The sequence below is a fragment of the Paralichthys olivaceus genome, chromosome 22 (assembly GCF_024713975.1).
Source record: "Paralichthys olivaceus isolate ysfri-2021 chromosome 22, ASM2471397v2, whole genome shotgun sequence".
Taxonomy (NCBI): Eukaryota; Metazoa; Chordata; class Actinopteri; order Pleuronectiformes; family Paralichthyidae; genus Paralichthys; species Paralichthys olivaceus.
Window position 1 is genome coordinate 15,636,064 of NC_091114.1, and position 21,452 is coordinate 15,657,515.

Here is a 21,452-nt window from a genome sequence, read left to right on the forward strand (position 1 = left end):
TCTGTGTTTGTTAGTTTACTACTTTGTGTTTCCTCACTTTTATCCATTATTTTCTTTAAAACTTGAAGCTGCTTCTGGAAGGAGCATCTGAACCTGGTTTCCACAGAACATGTTGTTATGTTTCACGACCACTAGAGGTCTCTTTTGCACCGTGCTCTGTCCAGATGTCCCTCCTGCATTGTGTGTTTCCCAGCAGCCAAATCTGAAAAGTTTGACCTCAGTGTCTTGATGTAATATTTTTATCTTGAAACTCTCACTGGACAGTAAAATTACTGCAGTGGGTTCTCCTCAGTTTACATAGCTGGATGTTCAGTAGTGAACAGAAACACCGTTCACCACATCCCCAGTGTTCTGAGAGCAGAACCTGGCAGAGCAGCAGCAGCAGCTTAACGGTGCTTTCAGTGTCTCTGATGCGTTCAGGCTCACTGCTGAGTGTTGGCAGCATGTTCAGCCCGTGCAGACGCTCACGCTGATTTTAAACTACAGTTCAGTCGTTCTGGAACTAGGCAACGTATTTGTCTGGACAACTGGATTCATGCTTTCATTATCAGGAGATTGTTAGAGGCGTCAACACGCCCACGAGCTGGCTGTGGATTTTCCAGACATTTTCCCTCTGCAGCCTCTCTGGTGCATTTCGCTTCTATGTGGAGCAGCTGACTCACATCCTCAAACTCCTCGTCTGAAGGCCGTGGGTACAACCATCAGGCAGCTCTGGTTTCGAAAGATTTGTCCGGATCAATACGTTGGCCCGATGATGGCTGTGATTCTGAAGCCCACCTTTCTGCTGCCTGGTTCCACGGGGACCTGCCGACAGCCGGCAGCAGGAGGGGGAAGTTGTGGACATTGATTTTGTGTCCTCGACGGAACTGGGACAGAGGGGCTCAAAGTTCTGACCTGTCACAGACCCTCCGCTTGGAAATCCTTGTCTCTAAGAGCGGCTTTCCAGAGAATAGACAGATCCACATGTTGGAGCTTTTCCAAAACACTTTTCATCAATCGACTTTAAAGAGAGTAGGATTCAGTTTTTACATTTTCAACAGAAATGGTGTCAACAGGCGCAACATCAGAACCAACTGCATCTCTGGTGAAACGGGACAATCGGCTTTGATTCCGGGATCAAGCTGTGATGTTGAGAGCCGCGGAGGGATTTAATCCACCAGACAAACTCTGGACTCTTGATGCAGTTTGAAGCTCGGATGCTAACGGCTGCTTATCGTTGCTCGATTCACGGTTATTTATGAGCTCAAGTGTCTGTCTTATGCTTCAAACTGAATTCTAGAGATTTGAGAAATGCATTCACGACTTCATGTGACTGTGTTAGATGGAAGAGTGGATCAAAAACAAAACCTCCCTTTGTTCTCCAGCTCATTCGATCTCAAACAGCAGCTGCAACCCAGAAAATGAGCGGCAAAGCTTCCCGCTCTGTGCCAGCTCCCTCTGATTGTGCGGAGCTAAAAGAGTGAAAGCCTGTTTCTCAGCTCTTCCACTGATCAATAGCTCATATGAAGTTTGGCAGCGGCGGTTTTGAGATGCGCATCTGCCCGTCCGAGTGGGCGCCATCTCCACCTGCAGACTTTAATCACGCCGCTTTATTGGGATCTGCGGCTCGTAGCGAAACGAGGGATTGAACGTGAATGCAGACGCACACAAAAACACACAAAATGTGGCCAATCAATCTTTCTAATTGATTGAGTGAATAACAGAGGAAGAATGGGCTCTGGAGTCTCCGGGCGCGCTCTTGTGCGAGATGGCGGCGGCTGAAATGATGTGGCGAGTGTCCCATTTGAATGTGCCAAAAACAGTGGGTGCATAATTGAGGGAGTTCGATTCCCTGCATCACTTTTCCTCCAGACAACTGGAATTATCGACCGGCTTCTGTGAACGTCTTTCAGAGAGGGCAGCGCGGCGGAACAGTGGGTTTTGTAGCAGGGCCTAAGACAGATATTGGAGACTCGTGGTTGTTTGTCCCTTCAGGTGTGAGATTGGACCCTCACATGATAAACAGACATTTCAACTCAGCGTCATCAAACCCTCTTCCTCCTCCTCCTCTCTCTCTCTCTCTCTCATTCGGTCTCCACCTCTGTTTCTTGGCCTAAGCTGCAGGTTTACGACACAAAAGCCGAACACAATTGAATTCTCTCTCTTTGTGTTCGCACGTGTTTCAACGCGTGTGTGACGAGGCCAGTTTCCTGTCGTTTCCTGTCGCTCACTGATACAAGGTGCATTCGGGGGCCTGCTTGCGTTTGTGCATGTCGGGCTAATTGTGTTGGCCTGGCTGCGTTTTCATTAGCATTCCCAGGACGGACGGAGAGGAAAGGGCAACCTCGCAGTGTCCCCGAGAAAAAGAAAAGAGGGACTGGGAGAAGACGAGAGAAAACAGATGAGCCAAAACAACGAGGCCTTTTGGATTCGCTCGTCCGCTGCCAATGGATTCTGATTCTGTTTGTGTGTGTGTGCGTGTGAATCGTAACAAGCAGCATGAATATGAATGGGGCGTCCGGGGCTGTGGAGCCAATGAATTTATCATCAGAGACAGCGCTGCGTGAGTGCATTTAAAAAATTTAACGATATCTTAAAAGGTCACTTTGATGCGGCTCTGGGTAAAACAATGAGTGCAAAGGGTCAAGAGGGGAAAACGAGCGGAACCTCCACAGAGAAACTGTTTCTGAACTTTGCGTCCACGATGTTTAATCTATAATGAAAAAAGCCTAAAAACGAAACCGAGCAGCTTCTAAGTCTGGAGCTTTATTTGTATCTGATTTTATGGAGATTGTAAAACTAAAATGTGTTTATTATTATTCCCGGGTATTCTCAGGGTTTGTACTTGCTTTAATTAATTGTAAAAATGTTTGGTAATAACTTCCAAACTTTTCATTGCAAAGTTGTTGTGGACAGATGGCAACTCAAAGATCTGTTTATTTCTATTTTAATAAAATTTGCCATCATCTTGGATATCTCTTCACAACACATCGGGCTCCTTCCCGGGAGAGAGCTTATCTTCTCCCCGACTTTTTTCATTCCTCTGTGTTAAATTGCAGCGTAATCACATCATCTGTTATTGTGCCTCGTCTTTGCCAAACCAGAGGACTTCCCCTCATCTGTCGCCTCCATTGTAACAGGGTCTGAAAGGTTATTTCAGCCGAGCAGCAGAACAAATTCCCCGTCTGTCTGTTTCTTTGTTAGACGTGGCAGCGTCATCTCCGGGCGTCAGCACAGGACGGGTTCATTCCCTCTGATCGCACAGAATTCACCCTCTGACTTTTATTCTTCTGAGTCACACGCTGAGAAGATTTGACCATTTAAAAAATCATCCACACATTTGTGATCCTGAAATTTCACGTTTCAAACCTCCTGTCTCCTGTTTTTCTTTGGCTGAGTTGGTTTTTGTGGTTGTTTCCCGTCTCTGTGGTCGTTTTGATTTCCTCTCTGTGTGGAGGTTTTGAGGATTGTTGTAGATGTTGTTCATGTTTTGTGTCCTTGTTGTGCTGAGACACTCACTGCTGATTCTGTTTCTCTCTTAGTGACAAATCAATCACTTTGTGTTGGTTGTTGTGCGACTATTCGTTGTTGTTTCGTCTCTAGTTGTGATTGTTTAATGTTTATTGTGTCTCAGGATTCATTTTTATGTCTATTCATGGATGTTTTGCGTTTCTGTGATCTCATCTCATCTCATCTCATCTTCACAAAACTCAGTTCTCCGTCTTTCAGCTTCTTATTAAGGATTAGCTCTGGTCTGCGTCTTATGATAATAAAACTTTGGTTTGATATTATATTTATGAACCATCTTTTTTTGAATGTCCTCCCATGAGATCTATATTCTTTAAGCTTCCCTCATTAGAAGATTTCACACATCACCACATCTGAGAGATCCACGTTCAAACTTACGCTTTGCTCTCTCGCTGCTGTAATTGATTATAATTGCTGACAAAAAAAAAAATATATAACTATGAGACTATTTCACTTTCATTTCCAGATGATTCTCATTGAAGAACCTCGGTCCTGTAACTCATTGATAGGATTAATGTATTTATGAAAAATAAAAGAACAACATCTTATCTTATCATCTTACATTTACACTTCTCATCGAACAAACCTCGACGCTGCAGCTTTTGTCATGAACACTTTTCTCTCTGCACCAAAGGACGAGGAAGCAAGGTCAGAAAAAAGCTTCGTGGAGCTCCTCGTCTCATTCAGGTGGAAACATCACGTCGGACGTCACCGTTGAATAAAAAAAAAGCACGACTCATTGTCATGGTTTTCTTTTTTCTCTGTGGTCTTTTCTTCTGCCTCGTTGTCGTCGTGTTTTCATCTCTTGCAGTGACATTCTTCAGCCGCAGCCCGGGGGCGTCTGCAGTTATTTCTTCAAATCTTATTCTAGGTCAGTGGAGTGAAACGTCTCGGTTCCACTCTCTGAAATCGTGCTCGGACCTTTTACTGGTTTCCATTCACACGACCAGAACGACTGTGGTCGAATGTGTGTCACCGCAAAAACCACTGCAGGGATTCCAGAGGTTCTTCAAACAGCTAAAAATGTAATAATCTGAAACTTCTCAAGAAGTCTTCAAGTATTCATCCTCACGTCGACCACAGTGTTACCCTGTTTACCCCTGAGACTCCAGAAGGCTTCATCTTTCAGTTAACTGTCCCTTTGAGAATATTAAGAGGAATCGTCTTTGGGTTTGGACGAGTCTGTAACGAGCTTGTGACAAGAACATGAATCAACACTTGACCCGCAGGTTTAATTCACTCGGGATTCCTGCGTTTATGAGATCGAGGCTGAAGCCATGAAGTTGTTGAGACATTTTCAAGTGTTTGTCTTTCACACTTGAAGACGCAGCAGGAGATTGTTCAGCTCAGACTTCCTTCGTAACAACAGGAACATGTGGGGAACATTCAGACATTCTAGTTCTCGATGTAAACTTTGTTGTGTTGCCACAAACTATACAAACTCTGTGTGTGTGTGTGTGTGTTTGTTTGTGTGGCAGATGATCACAATCAGTCAGACAAACGCTGCGAGAAGCGAAGCGTATGGAGGAGAATGTGTACATTAGCAGAAACACACGCTCAGACGCTCAGAGAGGGAATCAGACACGAAAACAATCCCGGGCGCTCGTCTTTGTCTAATGAGCCGAGGACCAACACACCGGCTCTGTGTGATTAGATGTGTAAAGAAGCTGTGAGGAAACCGAGCGTGCAGCTGACGAGGGCCCAGAGTTCTGCTGACGTCGACGTGGACGCTTCTGAAAAAGAGTTCGAGCGCAGCCGCAGATGTGAAGCTAATGGACGAGTTTGTCAGTTTGTACGAAGTGATAAATCTGACTTTATATTGAAGTGGAGGTGAACTTTGACAAACAGTTTGGTAGAATTAGCTCCAGACGTTTCCCAGACTCGTAATTTTTTATCTCTTTATTGTTCATATGATTTTCCTGCCTCGCTGCTTTTATTTCTTTTTCCACTTAACTTTCTTCCTCCTTTTTTTTAATCTGTCTCCCGCTCTCACTTCTCACGTTCCACTTTTACTACCTCATTTTCCTCGCCACTTTTCCACCTGATCCTCCAGTGGTTTTCCCATCCCTCTCTCCTTCTCTTAATTCTACTCTGCTGTTTTTCCACTTCTCTCCTTTCCTTTGCTTCGTCTCTCCTCCTCTTCCTCCTCCAAAAACAATTTGACACTACGTGGGTCATTCAGCCTGAAATGAGATTATCTCCAGTGCAGGTCAGTGTCTGCGGAGAGAGGAAAACTCCCTGAGGGTTGGTTTGACTTTGCTGAAGAAAGAAGAAGAGAGATGAATAACATTTAATTCCACGAACTTTGTGAGAGTTTTTCAGATATTCCTGGAAGTTTCGCTTCATTAGAGACCGCGGAGACGGAGGATATGGAGATGTTTCATATAAATCTGACCTGTAAATGTTCAATTAGAAATCAGAAGTCCGTTTTTATCAACCAAAAACTATTTTCTCCTCATAACTTTCAGAATTTGTCTTCATCTTTTATTGAAAAACTGCAGTGACATGAAATATATATATTTTTAAAAATCCTTCATCTATCTTCACTTCACATCTGTCATTTACTTTTTTCTTTGTTAATATGAAGATTAAAAAACATTATTGTTCAGGTTTTGACTACAGCGTTTTTTCCTCCACTTTGGCCTCTAGGTGGCAGCAGAGCAACCCCCGTGAACATCCTCCTGGCTAACGTTAATCAACAGCTCGTCCGAATCTCTTAATTTCCAACATTCCTCCTCTGAACCTGCATCGTGACCTTTCACCCCAAACTCTTCACTCTTCAGCCGCTCACGTCGTCCCACATTAGTCCTGACGTCTCCGCCTCTCTTCACGGCGAGCGGCAGACATCCGTGTGAATGCCTCTGTATCAAATATCAGTTTAAGTCGGAAATTAAATTCTGGAATATGGATCTAGTTTCTTTCTTCTCTCCTCCGTTCATCCCTCGTCTTCATCCTGTAACCGACTGCTCACCTCGCTCGTTCCTCTCTCCGGCAAAGGTTTAACAGATTTAGCTCGTTATCGAAACTGTCAATCTCGTTTCCTCCCTCGCGGCCCTCGCGCTCCGGTGTCTTCCCCCGCGTTCACCCTGTACACGTGGAGGTTCCTGTAATTTCTTTCTTTGGACTTAATTCAAAGACACGTTAAAGGCTCCTTCCTCAACTATTCCCTAAAATATCCTCATGTTATCCATATTAAGGGATTAACCGAACCTAACCTCGGCTTCAGAGACCAAAGTACAGTCACATAGAAAGGTTTATTTGTGAATCCTTATTTTATCTTTATTTAAGTAACTACATTTATTTATCCTTTATAATCAACAGTGATTTACTTTCTGAGGTCATCACAGTGGTTATGAAAAGTAAGAGAATAAAAAATAACCACTTCTACGTTTTTCTCCGAATTCCAAAACATATTTAAAGTTACTAGCATGCATCATGTTTTGGGTTTTACTTCCTACTTCCTGCCACTTCCTTCTACTTCATGCCCACGAGGGCGGGACTTCCTACTTCCTTCTACTTATTGCCACTTCCTGCCAGTCCCAGGAGGGCGGGACTTCCTACTTCCTGCCAAGTCCCAAGAAGGCGGGACTTCCTGCTTCCTGCCCAGTCCCAGGAGGGCGGGACTTCCTACTTCCTGCCCAGCCCCCAGGAGGGCGGGACTTTCTACTTCCTGCCCAGCCCCCCAGGAGGGCGGGACTTCCTACTTCCTGCCAAGTCCCAGGAGGGCGGGACTTCCTGCTTCCTGCCCAGTCCCAGGAGGGCGGGACTTCCTACTTCCTGCCAAGTCCCAGGAGGGCGGGACTTCCTGCTTCCTGCCCGGTTCCCAGGAGGGCGGGAATTCCTACTTCCTGCCCGGTTCCCGGGAGGGCGGGACCATGAGGCCTCACCTGAGTTAATGGAGGCCTGAGCTCAGTGGCTCCTCTTGTTAGCTGCTGCTGCTCACGTGCTGCTGACACTTCCTGTGGTGGACTGAACATCCAGCACACCTGCAGAGTGAGTTCTTCTTCTTCTTCTTCTGATTGGATGTCTGTCACGTTTCCTCACCTGTGCTGAAGCCTGAGTGTGTTTAAACGTGTCTCCTCCATAACCTGAACGTTTAACTGTGTGTCTGTGCAGAAGCTCTTTGTTGACTTCCTTCTCTCCCTTCTTCTGGAAACACACTCCGGCTGACATGTTGAGCTCCTGCTGGTGTTTAGTGTGAGTTTGACCACTTTGTCCTGCTTCCAGGCTTCAGCTTAGATTCTTCAGTTTCACGCTGTCGTGGCAGATTTTGTTGGAAGAGCCACAACTTGTGATCTCCACCAAAGAGGTTGTGTTTCAATGGTTATGTGTTTCTCCGCAGGATGTAGGCGTGTAGAACATGTCCCTGCAACATGCTTTGTGTCTGATCTCAATATATTTGTGCAACATGGTGATAAAGTGGCCGATCAGCCTTAGTCGTCCGAGGTGTCTGTCTCTGAGTTGTGTTGCTGGTTTGTTTGTGATCCAGGACATGGATTCACGAGTGTTGTTTTACATGGAGATGAAGGAGTGTGTGACATTTGGTGCAGCTTGTTTGAATTTAAGAGGACTGTTGGACCTGAGCTTTACTGAGGGACCTTTTAGATTTTACAGTTGTGTTTATAGGTGTTGTATAATATATTGTGTTGTTCATCCACTGCAAGTTGAATTGGTGCAGGAGGTAACACGTTATTTTTATGTCCTATATTTTCCTAGAATTCAGTTGAAAGGAACTGATGAAACTGGTAAAATATAACTTGTAACTGCAGGGAAAATGTATAAATTATAAATATTGATAGTGTTTTTTTTCAGTGCTTGCACAGCAGGTGAACTGTACACACAGAAATGTGGACTTGCAAAGTTATTCAGAAACTTATAAAAGGAGAAATTATATTTATATTTAATTTATATATGTATAAATTACAATTAAATGTGTGTGTGTGTGTGTGTGTGTGTTGCTCTGTGGCTTCTGAAGCTGACAGTTCAAAGGTGTAGCTGAGGCTGCAAAGAGGAAGATTAAAGCAATTTACTCTCAAACACACTTCATATCTCTTATTCGCTCTCTCTCTCACACACACACACACACAGACAAACACGATTCAAACGTGCTGACATCAGGGATATTTGTTGTTGGGCCTGGAGCGAGAGGCTGAGACACAAAGGTAGTTTTCATGAGAGAAAAGAAAACATCACTCTGCACATTTCCTCAGCAGATATAATGATACCTGAGAAAAGGTGTGAGCACACGCTCGATCTGGACCGCGCAGTGAACACGAGATAACAAACTAGATCTGTGTGTGTTCCTGCCTCTTCCAGTTCTACTTCCTGTTCAGTTTGTGTTTTGAGGATAAATCACTCAGGGAGTCAGATAATGACTTTGCACATTAGCTCGTAAAACAGTGAAGAAGTTCAACAGAAGCTCATTAACAACTTCCCCATGAGACACAGCAGCTCAGAGCTGGTCGTGTTTTCTGAAGTCTGCTGTTGGTTTAATATTCAATATGTTTCTGTCTGGCTGTCAGTCCATTACTCCTGTATTCTTGTCTGGTGCTTTACTGGTGTTCAAACTTTACATGATTGTGACCATTGCCCACTTCCAGTTCAGCCCTCATACGACCAAAATGTTTTTTTTTTTCCCCCTTGTTAGTTTAAATATTCATTGGACGTCAGAGTTCAGTTTATTGGTGTTTCGTCTGGTCTGGTGTAATATTCTCAAATATTTAAGTCTTGTTTTAGTTCATAATTGAACGTAATCTTTAGTCTGGTGTTTCAACCAGTTTATTCCCTCAGTCCAGTAATTTACAGGCTGCTGTTCGGTCACTCTCTCATGTTTTCATCCACATTTGAGCTCATTTGAATCTGCTTATTTTTCATTCATTGAACGTTTGAGAAACTACTTTGCAGACGAGGTACAGACCTGTCATGCACGCAACGTGTCCGTCATCCTCTCTTATCTCTCTAGCTCAGCACTCCACAATAACACTATTTCTGTTACTACTTCAATAATCTTAATGTTTCCTAAGACTCTGCGCTGCTAAAAAAAAAAGACGCTGCTAAAAATATGTCTCATTATAATGAAAATGATGAATGTCGCTCACTAACTGTTTCTACATCAGGAAAACCAATGGAATTTATTTTCTGGGGGGTGTCTCTCGCCCCACAGAAAGATTTGTGGGGTCGTTTTTATTTTTAGTTCATTTTTTGTGTTGTTTTCTGTGTGCGACACCGAGAAAAGTCCATAAACACAATTTTCACCACCGAGACTACAGTAATAAAACACCATTACAGCCGCAGAATAACAATTAGACCGTCTCGTTTGCTCCAGGCCGCCTGCAGCCATCCAGAACATATTGGAGTGTGTTTGCCATATATTATCTACAGCGTCCTGTTGGGGACTTAAGTCGTATTCATCCAAGTATTTAAAAATGAAAAATAAAGTACATTAGAGCCCAATTTGTTTTCATGAAGGACGTTTAAGGACATTGTGTTGCACGGTGCAACACACACTCACACACACACACTCACACACATTAAGAGCATAAGGAGGGATGACATTTGCGCAAAAATAATGAGCGCACAAACCCACATGGAATAACATTGCATTTCATTTTTCACCTTATTGAGTCTGCAGAGAGAGAAGTAGCATTTTTAGCCACTTAACGTGTGTATGTGTGTGTGTGTGTGTGTGTGTGTTACACAACATTTTCTGTGCAGTGATGCACATTTTTGGGAAAAATTAGGTGATTTTCTTTCTTTGTTTTAGTGTAAAACCGCACTAATAATTGTTGTTGTGCATAGAACTCATCAGTTAGCACCAACTCTTTCCTCGTTTTACCATCTTTCAGCTCATACGTCTTTCTGACAGCGGACATCTCCTTTCAGTCATGTCTTGCCAAAGATCTTATTTTAAGATCCCTTCCCTTGTTATTGTGAAAAAAAACTTTAAGTTTTGTTTGTTTTACAACCCACAGCTTTCCATCAGCCATGTATTAAGATAAAGGGTTTTCAGAATAAAAGCCTCTGTGAGCTCCCTGTCCAAACAACAACACAGATCCGTCCAATCAACGTCCATTTTATTCCAAGTCAAACAAGTCTAACAATCCCATTTATGATTAAAATGACTTCACAATTCTCTTGTTTAGTCAAAAATTAACAAATACCTGGTCTGAAAAACCCTTATTCCAAAATATCTCTACAAGTAATCTAAATATAATCTAACGCTTGTATTGATCAGAAAATGATTCTCTATATGATCATTGAAGTCAGATAATAACATCATACATGCAGTAGTTGAAAAATGCATGTTTAAAAGTATTTCTGCAGGACTTTGACCTAAAGCTTATATAATTTCATCATCATATGTTAGGAATGATCTCACTGTATGATGTCATTATGTGACTTCATAATGACATCACCCCCCACCCATGTTGCTTAAGGTTGCACGTGTGTACTCAGTGAAACATGCGGTACTATCACATTTCCACGTTATACATGACCAACCAGTGCGTGCAGCGACAGAGCAAGAACGCAGAGCGAGAGTAAGTGAGTGAAGGGTTTCAGATTTACACCCACGCCAAAAATGCTCTTGTCGTCCTCGGTTGTGGAGGGTTTGAAGGTTCTGGGGCGGGTGTGATGGGGGATTTTTGTGGTAGCGATCAGTGGTGCTGATGTTGAACAGGTCGAGTTTGCGTCTTTGTCGACCCCGGGGGATTTGAAGAGAACAAAGCCCGTTTGGTTATTGCTGGTGATGCTTTTGATCCATTCCTGGTACTGTGACACGCGGACGTAGACTCCCGGGGTGTCGGGTTTAGCGCAGCCATCTCCAAAACTCACGATTCCACTCTGGACCCACCTTCCACCAACCTTGTTCACCAGGGCGCCCCCAGAGTCTCCCTGTGGGAAGAAACCGACGATGGTTGTTGAGACACTTTCTGTCAGTGCTGACTCGTTAAAGTTTGACCTCCTCGGAAAAAAACATATCAAATATTATCATTATCAACAAATTATATTTATATTTATTTATTAACTTATTTCTCACCTACGGTTATGATAAAATTGAGCTTAGCACAAAGACCTGAAGCTAACACGGAGGAGGCAGGATTTATGATCTACGCTGTAGCCAACCACCAGGTGGCAACTGAGACGCTTTGGCTTCACTTACGGAGAACAGTTATATCGTCCATCTTTGTAAACAGTTAATGCCATGAACTGTATGCCTTACGAGCAAAAGGTCAAGCTAATAGTGAATTCTGACTGCGCCCCCTGCTGGACTATAAGGCAAACAACACCAAACGTTTTTACAACGGCTTCAAGGAGAGAAAAACATGCTAGCAGACATGTACACGTCTATTTTCCTCATTTCTGGACATTTATTTTTCAACAAACGTGAGATACAAAATCTGCCTTGTGACTGAGACTGGACACCAAATCTTTTTCTGCATGCCAAATGCATCTAACCTTGATTTACTCACCTCTTCATCACATAACAAATATCGTAGAACAAAAAGTGGTGGTTACCCTGCATGTGTCGTTCCCCTCCTTGTTGCCTCCAGCGCAGATCATGTTGTCTGTGATGAGAAATCTCTGTTTGCACCGACACTGGTTGTTTCCTACTATTGGCAGATTGACCTCCTGCACGGTGTCGGACGGGCTCCACTCTGATTGGAGAGATTTCAAACATCAGATTCAAATTTATGTGTGAAACTAAACAAAGCAAAAATGTGATTTGACTCGGCCAAAGCCATATTTACAGATTGCACCTGTAGGGACGAGACATTGAAGCACATTGAGACTTATTTAGAAGTTGTGTGTCGAAAAGCCACCTTCAAAGTTTCTTTTTGGTTTGTGTGATGTGTGAACTCACCATTAGGACGAGTGGAACCCCAACCAGCGACCCAGCTGCTAAGCTCAGAGTAGAAAGTGCTGTTGGCCGTGGGTAAACACACAGGATATACGAAGGAGTTAAATGTCACAGGTGACGACAGCTTCAGGAGACATATGTCGTTGTCGTTGGTGAGCTCTTCGTATGAAGGATGGCACTTGATCTCAGCGATTGTCCGTGACACTTCATTGGGGTCTGAAACTGACTGTCTTTGGCTGCCCAGGTAAATCGTTAGGCCCTTTCCCGACCTTGAAGACAAAAAAAAAATCATGAAACTTGGTGGAAAGATGGGGCACGGAGCAAGACGGATCTATTTATGAGTGTGTGCAATTTCCAGACCCAAAACATCTGGATGGAGTAGATTTCATTATGGTTTCAAAAGGGGACTGTGGCCAGAGGTGTGCACTCTACTGAGTTTTAGTTGAATAGACCAAAGAAATAAAAGCAATGGACAGATCCTTTTATTCTTCCTCACTTCTCCTTTTTAACTCCTGAAAGCTTTTGCTAATTAAATAAGTTATTTCTTTTCACTTGTTCTCATCGACAGATTTAAGTTCGAGATGGTCTGGAAACTATTTGAAAGGCATAATTAAAAGTTAATTAATATGTTCTAAGCCGTGAAAACAATTTTCCCACTTTGCCTGTTGTGTAACAGAGACATGCCAGCGTGTCGCGGATGGAATGTGGATGGTCGAGCTTCCTTCTGCGTGTACTCTGAGTTACGAACATGTGTTGACACTGTGACAGAGTTCCAAAAAAAACATTACAAAAAAAGCTTTGAGGAAATTAAGCAATTTCCAGACTGTTGATCAAGATCTTGATATTGTCAATGTCGCAAAATGCAATTAAGATGTATGTTTATAAATATACACATATACTTAATACCTCTTTCACAACTAAAATAGTAGTAGTAGTACGCAGGTTTTTGAAATCTAGGTAAACTGTAGAGTAGGGCTGCACGATATTAAGAAAATATGCGATAACGTTGTTGAAAGAGAGACAGGCAGATCGATCACTCAACGCTTCCACAGAAGGATTTAGTCGGGAGGAGGCAGCACTAGGTTTGGCGGAGCCGCCTCGCTGTTATCTTCCATAAAAATGTTTCTGAAAACGTACTCTGACATGCAGTGTGCAGCTGTCAATATCCACTGATCGTTAATCAGGGACCCTCCACAGATGTTGGTTCTGTTCTCGGCGATAGAAACCAGCCAGGGCCAATTTCCTGGAGAAGCCTCTCGACCGCCGCTAATTTTGAGGTTCCTGGGAGCCAGGCCGCAAACTGACACGAGACATGAGACAAAAATTAAACATGAAATAATATCCAAGTGTTTCTCACACTTCAGTTGAGTCATTTTCAAAGTTCTGTCCCAGAAATTGGGTCTTTTTCTTTGTCAGGAGTTCGTTATAAACATTTTCTATATCTGACTTCACACAGCTTGTAAACTTCGAGGAGTTTGAGAAGTAGCACTTACCAAACTCTGATTGACAACCTGAAATTTAAAACAGAGAGAAAAATGCATGAAACCAGTGTTCAGGGCGGAGCAAAGGATGACTTGCACTTTTGAGCACGGACTGATAGGAGGTTCAGTACTTCCACTACAGTGGTAGAACTTCACAGCAGCTTTCTTTATTGTGGGCAGAAATCTATTCCAACCTCCCAAACTGAAACCTAGAAGCTTTTAAAAACTTGGATATTTCATATTTTTTAAAATTTTACACACAGCTGACAAAAGTTAAACACAACAATCTGAGCATTTTTTGTTGTAATCTGATTAATAATAAATATTGTAATTGAAGTCGACTGGACTGATCTCGCTGCAGAAAACAGAGCTTTTCTACCTTTTTGAACAGTTTGTGTCACAGCAAGTGTTGATGGGGAAAATCAGATTATTCAGTTCTGTAATTTACGGATGTTCCCATTTCATGCAAATGAAAAACCTCTTCAGAATTAATTCAAATTGTGCTAAATCCAGGAACGTAAGTCGTTGGCGGAACATCGAACAAATAGATTAATATGAGTTCAAAACATTTTAATGTCAAGCATTTAAAAGAACTGATTTCTATCTTTTATCAGAAATGAAAACGTCACCCAGCCTTTAAGAGAAACCTTTTTCGTTTTGTACTTGTACCGTTATTGACATGAACCGAACAATGATAAAAAAAAATCTATAGTACCGTAAAGAAAACTTGAAACAATCTGTCTTACCTGTGCTCAAGAGAAGGACTGTCACAGTTAGACCACACACAAACTGTTGGAGAGCCATGTTTACTGTGTCCCCTTCACTCTGTCCCCAGAGTTAAATATCTCATTCCTGATGTTCAGCCCCTCCCACAGCGTCGCACCTTCCATCAAGCCATCACTTCCTCCTTTCACCGACCTCTGAACGTAACACAGCTAACATGTTGATTTAACTTTGAGCTCTCACTGAGAACATGCATCAGGACAAACGTGTTTGTTCTGCAGCCTAATGGTGCAGGGACAGCTGCCAGTCAAATTAGCAGTGAGGTCAAATTCCTCCTCAAGTCTGCGACGGAGCGTCATCACTGCTACTTTCAGTTGCCAAGGTGTCATTAGCAACTTCAAGGCTGTAATGAGAGAAACAAAGAGCTCAGCTTGGTTATAACCATCAAAAACGTATATTTGGACATTTTCATGAATGCTTCCTTACGTAAAATAATGTCGTTAAGGCTTAAAGTAAGAACATTCAATCTTTTTAAATTCAACCAGGCTCACAGATGTGATTCCCCTGAATGTCTGAACATCATTTGTCACTTCAATTCATCACTTGCATTCTCGTTCTGTCCTTTGAGAGTGACGCTGTGTGGCCGTGCTCACACCGAACCTGTCAAACATCATCTTATACTGACTTCCTCTTTTCTAGAGAACCATACACCCAGGTCTGTTGTCGTCCTGAAATCACTACTCATTTATTTATTTAGTTTTTACAGTTAAATTGTATATTGTCTGGATTCTCACTCTGAAGTTTAGTGCCTTTGTCAAAATCGTCAACACGTGGCTGCAGGGGGCGCTGTTGCTGAGTAGAAGTTAATGCTGCTTTTATTTTTTCGCGCAGATTAATAATGTATTTGCAGCTTTTACCTCGCAGGCTCTTGCTTGGTATCAGCAGTAGGACTTTATGTTACACCCAGAAATGAACTCATTTCTCAAGCAGCCAAATTGCGTCTGAACCAGTTTGGAAGTTTCCCAGATATGCTCAAGTGCAGATCCACCCATTTCCTTCTCGGGTCATGGGTGTCGTGTGACTTGAATTGCCAGGTGCAGGAATCAAGCAGCATGACTGATGTATGGCAGAAGGTGTCAAGTGTAAGCTCAGCTCTGTCGGCTGGTATGTGGCAGAAATGACTGCAGGTGGTTTGTAGAGGAATGTGCGCTCACCCCATCGTACATTTGGTGACACTTTATTTTGTTTGGAGACCACACCTTACATGTTCCGATCACTGGAGCTGGAGTGACATGAACTGACACACACATTACAGGCGTGTATTTTTCTTTTACAGCCCGGCCTTTTTATAGTTTTAGATTTTTAATGATTCTACACAGTAGATCAGTTTGTTAATTCAAGGAACACTTGGGCGCAGTTAACACGGGTAAGAAGACGACTAGAGTTATTATGGCATCCAAATTCAAAAGATACTGAATGAGTCACTTTCCTCACTAGTCTGTTTTAGATGTTTTATTACAGAATGTGGAGGAAGTCTGGGACCAAAATAGTCAAACGTTGTCCAAAAATCAAAACGAGCAGCTCACAAACCAGTGGGTGACGTCAGGGTCGTTACAGACGTTTTACGTGCGGCACTTTTTAAAACAAGATTAAGGACTTCAACGTGATTTTCTTTGACCTTATAGATGTTGCCTAAGTTTACGGGCAGTGTGGGCGACGAAAGGACGGAGAGGAAGGAAAAAGACAGGTATGAAAGGGTGGAGGGGAAGGTGGGGAACAGACGAACCGTCGAAGGCTGCGATGAGGGAGGAGACATTGATTGTGACACGATATTCAGCAGTAATTGTATGTGATGATGCTGATTAACTGATGTAATGATATGAAACCCTTTTCATCCCCCCAATCAGATGCACAGGGACAGAGGGAGAATATTGATGGGATGTGAGTGAAGAATAGGGCAGGTCTCCCGTGTGTGTGTGTGTGTGTGTGTGTGTGTGCGTGTGTTCAAGAACTGAATCTTAATCTTCTTCTTAGCATCAAGTTATTTCTGTCTTAATGATCTGAGCAGCTGTTGATGGATGAACGTCTCCTACAGGTTCATCGTGTCTGAAGACGATGCCGTGACACGTCATGTGAACTCCATTGTTTCAGAGACGCTTCGAAAATGTCCCCGTCGTGCTCTCGTTTAACAAGTTGAGCTGGTCACCGAGAGGAAAGCCTTCAAATTTAAAAAGAGAAGAAATCCGTCCCTCTTTTGAATTTGAATGTAATGCTCGGGTTGTAAATCCAGTTGGATGAAAAGTCTTCTGACTACAGATCCTTCAAACCGTGATCACCATATTGGCCTGTGACACATCTTTCCTGACTCTGCTTCCACTTCCTGTGCGTGTGATCCCCTTCACTATAATGGAGGATGCACAGCTGCAGCTATTGGCTCATTTAACTCTGCTTGTACGTTTATTTGGTCGATTTTATTGACGACTCCTTTGCCCGTGCAACCAGCAGCACTATCGGTAAACCCCAGGCTAACGCTCGTGGTCACGGTGCGGTGTCGACTCTCCAGTCTGTGTGCGTTTCATCTCTCGGCTTGTGATTGCTGTTATTTTGTGGAAATTAAAGATGGTGCATCAGGAGGCAGCGGTCAGACTCTGCTGTGTGTGTCTGAGAATGTATTTGTGTCAAATAGAAAGACAGGAAGCTTGAATTCATCTATATTTTGACACAGGTGCTGTCGACGACTCTTTCACCCTGAATCTGGGGCAAGGAAACTGTGCCACTGTGTGACACAAGAAGCAGGAACCTCTAAACCGAGACCGTCCTGATTCAGTTCTTCAAACACCTGTGTTTACGTTAGGCAGGAGTTCAACGTATTTGGACGTTACTTACCCTGTGTGCTTTTGATTTGTTGTGGATGCACAAATAGGTAGGGTCTTATCAGGATCCAGGATGTCATGAAAGAGAAGGTGGAGTAAGACGCCCGGTGAATACATCATCATTTTCTAATGAGGCAGCCGCACATTTAACAGTTTTCTCCGTCAATAACAATCATGACGGTTGAGTGGGAATGACTAATGCAAAAGTTTAATCAATGTCCGCTCGGGGATGTTTTGTTTTTCATTTGTTAGCATGTGCACAGCAATTCAATGCACCCTGTGTGTGTGTGTGAGTGTCTGCTGCAGAAGAACATACAATAATACATAATAATTAAATATAAGTCATCTCTACTTTTCTTTGTGGAAGCTTCGGGTGTCTGAAACGCCAGGAACGGAAAAGCAAAGATGCCAAACAGAGAAGATATTTTTGGATCCATTCGTTTTGGCCTTTTGAAGCAAAATGCAATCAGATTAGAGGCGAACAAGCTATTTCATGCTGATTAAAGCAACAAGCAGGAAACATAAATAGTGGAATAATGGAAGCGAGTGTGGAGTCTTTGGATGAGAGTGTGTGGTTTGTGTCAGTCAGTTAACGAGGACGTGAGTAAATGTTGACGTGTGTGTCTGTCTTTTGTGAGGACCAGCTCGACTATGAGGACATTTTAGGCCGAGACGCGTCATACCTGCCTGATCCATGTTTCCTCCTCCTCCCATCGCGACCGACACACGTGAGATAAACGTCGGCACCTCGCCGGCATCGTGACATCACAGAAACTTAGACTTGTTCCTCTTTGGCGACAGTTGTAATAACAAAAAACCTTTTTTAGAGTTAGAAGATGCTTCACAAAATAAAATACAAGTGTAAATCATTGGAAAAGCCTCCTCATACTCAGCGAGGCAATAAAACAAAACTGATAAAAGAACAACAATAGAATAATAAAGTTTATATCATTATAGCAATAACATCGAAATATAGAAAATAAAAACCAAGAAAAATCAAAGCTGTAAAAATGTCAGTCCATGCAGGTACGTGGGGGGGGAGGGGCAATGAGTACATAAAGTGCAAGGCGACTCATAGACGGATGATCGAGCAGCTCGAGAATGTCTTTGTCTTTTCATCGCAGGTGATTTTCTGACACATCGAGAGCAGAAATGAAATCAAACACTTCCAACACTCGTCTGATGCTGTAGGGAAAAAGTGTCACATCCCCGAGTGTCCTCGCAAAGATAGAAGAGCGTGTGTGAGAAGATGTGAACAACACACATGTGCTGCACACTCTCTTCCAATCATGGCATTTGTCTCTGTGTGTTCCCAAACACAGATGAGTCATGTAGGCGTGGAGCGTGTGTGTGTGTGCGTGTGTGTGTGTGTGTCTGTGTGTGTAACTTGATGACACACTACACGGAGGCTTTAGCTCTGTTCAAACTTTAAAGATCAGGGCACACAATGGCAAAGATTGAATATTGGTTTAATGTCTTTGTACCAATTTTTCGAATTTCTTTCTTTCCGTCATGCTCTCATGCACACACACACACACACACACACACACACACACACACACACACACACACACACACACACACACACACAAACACTCTGGGGAGGCAGTGATACATGATTGAAAGTTTGCGTTCATCTCTGTCTCTCGTCCTCGGGCCTGAAGTGTGAACGAGCTCCTCACACATTTATAATTTAGAAAAAAGACCCTTTTTAGATTCACTGCTCCACCAGGAATTATAAAAATGTTTTTTTTTAAAGCTCTTTCATTCAGTGTGTTTATAATAACTTTAGAGACTAAATAAGTTCCGTAATGGAAAGAGGTTTCGGTGTGATACTCACGTCTGTTGTGGAATAGTCATCAACGCGCCCACTATGCTCTGGAAAATGAAGAATTCTCACAAAAAGCCTCTTCAGTGCTGGTCTGAGAGCAGCTGAAGTGAGCTGCACACTTCAGATTCATGCTGCTCAAGACACTAAATGCATCTTATTCTCTCCGTCCACATTATTAATGCACTTTTCTAAACGGAGAATTGAACTTTTACAAAACCGTCTGCTCTGCTGTTTCAGATTGTTCGAAGAGCAGAGTGAAGTCAACAACTCCGTTCGTTGTAAATGTCACAGCGGCCAAACACAGTTATTATCACAGTTTATCGCTGGAGCAGCTCGGAAATGTCGTGTCGTGCTTTTGATTCACGACGAAATAACCGTTTCAAACTTGTTGAAAACAGAAACAAACACGTTGAATTGGAGGAGCACCAGGCTGTTGTCTCAGGATTCAAACACGTGTAGTCGCAGCCGAGTTAAGACGCCTCTTTCCTCCGAGTAACTCGTGTTGTCATCCCTGCAACACGAGGAAGTCTCAGTCCAGGCTGTTCTGGTAAGATGGACACAAGCATCTTGAATAAACAGAGACTCATCGGTGCAGGCGACATCAATGTGTGTGTCTGTGTGTGTGTCTGTGTGTGTGATTAAATCAGATCCATTGGCCCCAATCCACTTTCCATTCATCTTTCTGCCTTAATCAGGTGTTGAATCCCTGGTGGTTCTAATCCTTTCCATAAATAACCACACAAACACACACGCCCGCAGTGATCAATCAGGTTTTTATCCCTTCACAGTCAGAATCGGATGGATTGAATCGGAGAGAGAGAGATGGAGATATACTGGTACTATCTTTAGGTGGACACTTGTTACCATGATTCATTTCCTATTCATTAACATATCCAACACACACACACACACAAACACACACACACACACACACTCTATATCTTGCAATCCCTATCCCTCCCACAATCACTCTGTCTTTCTCCCTCTATCTCCGTCTCTCCATTAATTTCTACCTCTCTCTCTCACAATCTCTCCATGCATCGCTCTCCGTCTCTCGCTCTATCTCTTAATTCTCTCTATCTATCTCTGTGTGTGTGTGTGTGTAGCTCAAAGATGCGAGTGAGCGCGAAAACAAAGAAACGAACGCAGATAATAAGATGAATAAAATCCACTTTGGTGAAATAATCAGAGAGGAATCGATGGACGATGATAAACGCTGCTGAGAATGGAATGACGTTATTTTCCTTCTACAGTGATGAGGAATCAAACACTCGAGGTTATTTCATTGTTGGAGAATAAAAAGTGGCTTCACTCGACGGAACGTTTCCTGTTCCTGTTCTTGAAGTAGAAACGTGCAAAGTGAAGACAAACTCTGCAGCTGATTTAAATTCTGCTTCGCTTCGCGCTGATCGTTAAATGTAAATCCGGGAACAAAAACTCCAGCGACAGGAAGACGGGACTAAAAACACAACTTTAAAAAACATAGTTTGTGATCATGAGGCAGGAATAATGTCGTCATGACATCACTCTGAAGTCACTAGTAATATATTCTGTTCTACAGCTAATTTAAAAGAACTAATAACTTGTCATGTGGTGTAAATGACATCATGATGAGGTCATTGTCAAATAGCATTATTACTTTTATACAGATATATTCAACATGTGGTTTGTCTCAACCTGATGTTTCGGTCCAAAATGTTTTTCCTGTGTGATTGTGTGTTTTTTTTATTTTTTGCACACACACACACACACACACACACACACACACACACACACACACACACACACACACACACACACACACACACACACACACAAAGCGAACCAGCATGAAATGGTAAATTGACAGCTGAGGAATCACGAGTGGATGTCACAGTGAACGCGCTCGGAGCAAAGTGAATGGATTTGTTGGTGTGTGTGTGCACACAGCGGGAGATTGGCTGTCATATTTTATTCTGGCATTCATCGGTGTCACCCATCTGTTACACAGTGATGCCAGGTGGGCAAAGAAAGTGGCAAGAGCGTGGAAGTGTGTGTGTGTGTGTGTGTGTGTGTGTGTGTGTGTGTAAATATTTCTCTGAGCCTTTGTGTGTGTGTGTGTGTGTGTGTGGATAATAAACACGCTCAGTGGGGAATCCGACGTTCGTTGAATTACTGTTCAATTTGAATCAAGTTCA

At 42.9% G+C, this 21,452-nt stretch overlaps 2 protein-coding genes across 4 annotated transcripts in view; one reads left to right on the forward strand and one right to left on the reverse strand.

The window, feature by feature from the left end:
• The first annotated feature begins 7,218 nt into the window (after positions 1–7,218).
• htr2cl1 (5-hydroxytryptamine (serotonin) receptor 2C, G protein-coupled-like 1) overlaps positions 7,219–21,452 on the forward strand; it is a 143,314-nt gene continuing 129,080 nt past the window's right edge. For all 3 annotated transcript variants that reach the window (XM_069518655.1, XM_069518657.1, XM_069518656.1), the window contains exon 1: positions 7,219–7,500. The gene's annotated coding sequence lies outside the window, so the exon portion shown is untranslated. The remainder of the gene's footprint in view (positions 7,501–21,452) is intronic.
• On the reverse strand, positions 10,564–14,737 carry LOC109640811 (mast cell tryptase-like). The gene is made up of 6 exons (XM_020104998.2): positions 14,595–14,737; positions 13,861–13,878; positions 13,505–13,667; positions 12,371–12,636; positions 12,025–12,164; positions 10,564–11,400 (listed from the first exon to the last, which is right to left on the reverse strand). The coding sequence occupies exons 1-6, from the start codon at positions 14,650–14,652 to the stop codon at positions 10,993–10,995; spliced, it is 1,053 nt and encodes a 350-aa protein (XP_019960557.2). The 5' UTR covers positions 14,653–14,737; the 3' UTR covers positions 10,564–10,992.

Excerpts from the sequence above, each read along its gene's own strand:
- LOC109640811 (XM_020104998.2), bottom strand. The coding sequence starts at position 14,652 with ATGGCTCTCCAACAGTTTGTGTGTGGTCTAACTGTGACAGTCCTTCTC. Across the intron at positions 12,637-13,504 it reads GCTGCACACTGCATGTCAGA|GTCGGGAAAGGGCCTAACGA; the intron begins GTACGTTTTCAG and ends TTTGTCTTCAAG. Across the intron at positions 12,165-12,370 it reads GGGTTCCACTCGTCCTAATG|AGTGGAGCCCGTCCGACACC; the intron begins GTGAGTTCACAC and ends CTCTCCAATCAG.